The following is a 6,753-nucleotide window of genomic DNA, read 5'->3' as shown; positions in this document are numbered from 1 at the left end:
TAATTGGGGACGACGGGCTCGTGGTAATGGCTGGAGCGGAATCAATGGAACCGTATCAAATACATCAAACACATGGTTTGATGCCATTCCATTCGCTCCGTTCCAGACGTTATTATGAGCCGCCCCCCCCCTCAGCAGCCACCACTGATATGTACAGTCTTGTACCCTTAACCTTTTTTGTACCCTTAATCTTATTTGATTTAAATCTGACTTTATTAATATAATGCGTAATCCTAGAATGACATGAGAAAATAGAAATTCTACAGATCACAATGACTACGATGAATGGGTAAATTACTTCCGGACAGGAAGGGTCAACAGATCTCCTCCTGCTACTCTGAGGGGACATACTTTTCACGCCACTACAATACAAAGTGATTTTTGCAAACTCACCCTTTCCCTAACCTTAACCTCAGACTCCTAACCTGCTACTAAAAAGTCACTATGGTATCGAAGTGGCATGAAAATAATGCTTCCCTCTTCTATGGGAGAGCACCCCTTAACCTCTTACAGTGAAATAATACCATGCTATTGTTTGTGGAGAGTGCACAATTATGAACTTGAAAATGTATTAATAAACCAATTAGGCACATTTTGGCAGTCGATACAACGTTTTGAACAGAAATGCATTGGTTCATTGGATCACACTAAATCGAAAACTTTGCATATACACTGCTGTCATTTTGTGGCCAAAATCTAAATTGTGCCTGGACTGGAATAATACATTATGGCCTTTAACCTCACACTCAACGTCAACCAAACTAAGGAGATGATTGTGGACTTCAGGAACCTCAGGAGGCTGAAGAAATTCGGCTTGTCACCAAAAGCACTCACAAACTTCTACAGATGCACAATCGAGAGCATCCTGGCGGGCCATATCACCGCCTGTAACGGCAACTGCTCCGCCCACAACCGCAAGGCTCTCCAGAGGGTAGTGAGGTCTGCACAACGCATCACCGGGGGCAAACTACCTGCCCTCCAGGACACCTACACCACCCGATGTTACAGGAAGGCCATGAAGATCATCAAGGACAACAACCACCCGAGCCACTGCATGTTCACCCCGCTATCATCCAGAAGGCGAGGTCAGTACAGGTGCATCAAAGCTGAGACCGAGAGACTGAAAAACAGCTTCTATCTCCTGGTCCTTCTGTAGCTCAGTTGGTAGAGCATGGCGCTTGTAACGCCAGGGTAGTGGGTTCGATTCCCGGGACCACCCATACGTAGAATGTATGCACACATGACTGTAAGTCGCTTTGGATAAAAGCGTCTGCTAAATGGCATATATTATTATTATATATATTATTATTATATCTCAAGGCCATCAGACTGTTAAACAGCCAACACTAACATTGAGTGGCTGCTGCCAACACACTGACACTGACTCAACTCCAGCCACTTTAATAATGGGAATTGATGGGAAATTATGTAAAATATATCACTAGCCACTTTAAACAATGCTACCTAATATAATGTTTACATACCCTACATTATTAATCTCATATGCATACGTATATACTGTACTCTATATCATCTACTGCATCCTTATGTAATACATGTATCACTAGCCACTTTAACTATGCCACTTTGTTTACATACTCATATCATATTGTACTCGATACCATCTACTGTAGAGCCTATGCTGCTCTGTACCATCACTCATTCATATATCTTTATGTACATATTCTTTATCCCCTTACACTGTGTATAAGACAGTAGTTTTGGAATTGTTAGTTAGATTACTTGTTGATTATTACTGCATTGTCGGAACTTGAAGCACAAGCATTTCGCTACACTCGCATTAACATCTGCTAACCATGTGTATGTGACAAATAAAATTTGATTTAATTTGATTTGACAGGAACTGACCATTTATTTTAACGTATTCATCATCTTTGTTTTAGCCTAGCGTGATTGATTGAGACCTGCAAAGCTTTGTGGGATGTACTCAAAAGCCAATGATTAAATAACCATCTATATCTTAAATCGATTTTTATGTGCACAAGTTGTTACATTATGATGAACTTTGTGAAATATGTTTTGATAACATTTGGTCCATCTGAGAATGTGTTCTTTTGTTCAATAAAAAATATCCTTCATTTTTATTATATTGCAGAGTATTATGACATAAACATATAGCAGAGTGCCTGACTATTCAGCTAATTATCTACTAGTGATGGATGATGACTGGATTGGGAGGAAGGTTTGGATAAAGAATGTAGGGATGATAAGGGACCAGATAGGGAGGTAAACAGGACATGCAAGGTTTTGCCATGTTACAAGCAGATCCCTAGGTGAGCATTCCCTGTGGAATGCCAGGTAAGTTTCCTGCTCTACATCATACATAAGCCACACGAAGCACAAACCACAGGCAGGGGAATACTGTGGACTTAAACCAGGTAAGGCTCTCCACTTTATCCTTCTATCTTAATTAAATCCTCTTTATCTTTAACTCTGCCTTGTTGGAAAAGGACCTGTAAGTAAGAATTTCACTGATAGTTTACACCTGTTGTATACGAAGCATGTGACAAATAAAATGTGATTGATTTAATTTGTAATATTAATTAAGTCACCTATTACTAACAATTGTAACTAACAATTGTCTTACATATCTTATATGAAACTATTGGCAGAAATCCTAATGAAGTAGGGTGTGGAGCTATGCTGTGTGAGGCCTACTCTGACCACTGGGGTGGTCACCACACAGGGTTCCACTGTCCCCGCCTCTCTGACCCCCCTGACCTGTCCTTCTGTTGCTGGCTGGGAGAGGGTTTGGGGCTCAAACAGTGCTGCCCACGTTCCCAGTACCACAATAGCATGAACAGCAGTCAGACAGGGACCAGAGTGAACTCCAAAGAACCTGTTTACAGGTTAGTAACCATACTCACCTAAACCTGTAGGCTAGTATGGCTACCCTAGGAGAGCAGAACTTTCTATCCAGCATTTATGTTGTGTTTTTCCTTAGATTGAGTGAGCGTATGGTAGGCTTTTTGGTTGATACAACATACTTCACACCCTATACTTGTTGCTTTTGTGGAAATATAAGCAAAACTGACACTTCAATAATTCATTAAACAAGCTGTTAGGAATATATTAGAGACAGATGGTGTTGTTTGTGACTCATTTCAGCCTTGGAACACTTATGGGCTTTGATCATATTGATATTTCCTGTGTTGTTATTTTTGCATTGTTGTTATGGATGTTTATTTATTTTATTTTTTGTGGGAAACTGATCAAATCAAATTATTATCCTAAACTTTGGGCACTGTCTGCAAAAATGACTTTCATGGAAGCATCATAGTCATTGACCACTGGAAAGCTTGGCTCTAGTTCTTCATGAGAGCTTTCTGTTTTGATTACAATACAGCTACAGGTCCCTGTTCCAGACTGTGGTTCTGCTCTATGGGTCCTTGGTACTGGTCCTGATGCTTGTGGACTTCCTATGGTTCTGTCGTGCGCGGGGTCTTTCAGTAACGGCAGCTCTTACGAGGCATGTCACGTGTCCCCGTTGGATCTCTAGCCTCCTCTTCCCGTACAGCAACAAGACACAGCAGCAGCTCTACTGCTACCATGGCAATGGGAGGGACTCACAAGTCCTAGGTGAGCACAAGATCCCTCAAGACTCCTCTTGTCTCTAAGGTAACAGAGGACACCGACAACAGTGAGGCAATTTGGCTGACCCATTAAAGACTGAGAGTGTCCTAGGGGAGAAATGTCCATGCCAAGTTCTACATTTGAGCATTTGAATACCTTGATGACCATCAATTTAAAACAACAAAAAACTGGATAACATACATACACTATGGCATAACAGGGTGTTTTCGTGCATATGGATCACACCAGAGTATATAGGGATAATGAGTGATCATAAGATATCTTATGGTTTTGCTTGTATATTTCCAATGTGTATAGTTTTAATAGGTACATTTATTCCCATCAGCACCAGATTTATTAGGATATACAGTGAATCAGTAAACTACTTTGTCTCTATACTGAGCAAGAGGGCTCATAATGCCCTGCATTGGGTGTCTACTTCAGGTAAATGTATGGAACATTAGATGATACTGTATGATATCTATGGTCTGTCTTTTGTCATCCTTATCATAATGAAATACAATGCTTTATACTAAATAAAAGTTAACATTGCAGCTCTAATAAAATCAATACTTGGTGAATCTTTTTATTTAGGGATGAATCTACATTTTCAGAATGATTACCTGGAGTAAAACGGGGGGGAGGGTCATGCTTTTTCAATTTCAGTGAATTGGAGGGTCATATAATTTGTAATTGATGAAATGTCAATATTTCTCAGTGTTTTAGAATAAGTTGCTTATTAGGCTATATATTGATGTGTGCCAGATGCTGCCCCTCATCTCTGATTCTCTGATGGGCATGCAATATCAAGTGTGCCTATAGGCTATTTAGTGTGGTCTCAATAAAATGATCTATAGGCTACGAAGTGCATTATCGGAGAAGCACAGACCAAAGTTATATTTCTAATAATAGCTGCTGGGATAGTGTAAATACAACTAGGCTGCAGTACACACTGCAATGTATATTCCAATCCTGAGCCCCCCTGACCTCCTGAACTGCCACAATAGGCCTACACAGCACAGCCAAAAACGTGTTTTAGCAAGAGCAGAGCAGGACAGTCAAAGGCTTCTTTCAAAAATGATCTATTAGGCTTAGTCCAAAAAATGCACATCCTAAGCATAGACTTGCCTATGAGAAGGATTGCGCGAAAATGAGGACTACCGGTAAACTTTGATAGCTTTCTATACTATAATTTATTTTATTAAAAACAATATGTTTGTTGCCCATGATGTAGGCTATTTATCTGAGTTATTGACCTCACAATAATCCAGATTCAAGTAATTTACATTGGGGTTCTGAACCTTGAAGCAGCAGTCGCAGCACAATCGATCGGGAATGGACGCTGGAAATAAGCATAATTCAAAAGTGTTCATTTTAATTAGACTTTACTAAAAAAAAAGTATTTGTGTTGGAGCCTATTTCTTCACATTTAAGAAGTAAAAGATAGGGCTACCTGTTTGACAGACAAAATTAGGCTACAGGCTGCTATATCCATAGATGTGTCAGTCAATTCCTCCACCCACCACGTACTCTTTTAACAGCCTACCTCCATGTCAGTGAAAATAGCCTTTCTCCAGGCTTTCAGTGAAAGGCTGTTAAGTTAAAACCAAGACTCGAATTGAGGGGTATGACATATGCCTACTTTTGAATGAAGAACATTTCAAAAAGCACAGGTCTATCCCTTGTTAGTTTATAGATTTAGAATAAAATAAAACGGATCCGATTATATGAAATGATAACAGCGCTTTGGTCGGTGATGCTTTATGCTAGAAACAAGCTGTAGAATACCCGCGAAAGACGTGACTCTGATGGATATGGGAATGTCATTGTTTCATTTCTTTGACATTAAGAGGCTGAGTTACAACCTTCTATACATGAGGAGACAAAAAAATAATTTTCTTGGGAAGTAATCTAATTCGGTCTATCAAATGATTGTACTTTCTGTACAATAGAATATGTTTAAACGCAGACAGCTTTTAGGAAACACGTGTGACCTCTTGTTAGGTTAACCTTACATTTTTCTGTGTCGTTAGGCCTTCTCTGTCTGGGGTAGAAAGGTAGGACCTAACTGTTGAAGGTACTGTACCATGCTCTGATTTCTAATGACGTCTCAGATATACTTATTTTCAAACAGTGACCGTTTTGTTGCAAACGAGTCCCATTGATTTGACATTGGGGAAATATGATAAGACGAACACATAGCCCTACCACCCTGTCCATTCTTCGCCTGTAATTTTGGTAAATTGTTTGATATTAAAAAAGATTATGCCCAATATGCAAATTTACGCAGAATTGGATGAAATGTTTTTATAGAAGGCCATTTGTTTCTCGGAACTGCAAATACGATGATAGATTCCTGCAATGCTTTTACTATAAAGTACATTTCCACCCCTACTCTTGTCCACGATGGTACGGAACCCATAACCTTCTGGCTGGCCCACAGCCATGTGCTCTATCAAAACTCCTGCGTTGCCATGTAATGCATACAGGACAAAGAACCGTTTCTAAAACGGCATACCCAAGGCTCTGGTCTGTCCAAGAAGTGAGTGTAAACAGTAGACATATCCACTTTGTTTTCATTATTATTTTGAGTATAGGGCAGGGTTACGTTTTTGTTTCAATAGTTCAGGGAGGGTTTAGGTAAAATATATTTTAATGAATGGTGGGCCATCCGTTTTAATTTAAGAGAGATCCAACTTTCTCCATGTAACGTTCACAACCTTAGTCTTTGTGTTTGTTATAACGGGAGTTGGGCTAGTTGGGACATTGAGGATCGTGAAAACCTCCTCATATTCGAACTGTCACATACAAAAAAAAACGATAAATAAATATATTGAACAAAAATATAAACACAACATGTAAAGTGTTGGTCCCATGTTTCAGGAGATTAAATAAAAGATCCCCAACATTTTCCATATGCACAAAAGGCTTATTTCTCTCAAATGTTGTACTCACATTTGTTTACATCCTTGTTAGTGAGCATTTCTCCTTTGCCAAGATAATCCATCCACCTGACAGGTTTGGCATATCAAGAAACTGATTAAACAGCATAATCATTACACGGGTGCACCCTGTGCTAGGGACTATAGGTTTGGAGGGAGTGTGCAATTGGCATGCTGACTGCATGAATGTCCACCAGACCTGTTGCCAGATAATTGA

The 6,753-nt window shown here is 39.6% G+C and overlaps 1 protein-coding gene across 1 annotated transcript; it reads left to right on the top strand.

Moving 5' to 3' along the window:
- The first annotated feature begins 2,295 nt into the window (after positions 1-2,295).
- LOC118400749 (protein shisa-like-1a) lies at positions 2,296-4,164 on the top strand. The gene is made up of 3 exons (XM_035797754.1): positions 2,296-2,399; positions 2,634-2,870; positions 3,368-4,164. Exons 2-3 carry the CDS (start codon positions 2,662-2,664, stop codon positions 3,636-3,638), a joined length of 480 nt encoding a protein of 159 aa, XP_035653647.1. The 5' UTR covers positions 2,296-2,399; positions 2,634-2,661; the 3' UTR covers positions 3,639-4,164.
- Positions 4,165-6,753: the final 2,589 nt, after the last annotated feature.

Source organism: Oncorhynchus keta, chromosome 22 (assembly GCF_023373465.1).
Source record: "Oncorhynchus keta strain PuntledgeMale-10-30-2019 chromosome 22, Oket_V2, whole genome shotgun sequence".
Lineage (NCBI taxonomy): Eukaryota > Metazoa > Chordata > Actinopteri > Salmoniformes > Salmonidae > Oncorhynchus > Oncorhynchus keta.
The sequence above is the reverse complement of the archived record's forward strand: the minus strand, read 5'-3'. Positions and strand labels throughout refer to the sequence as shown.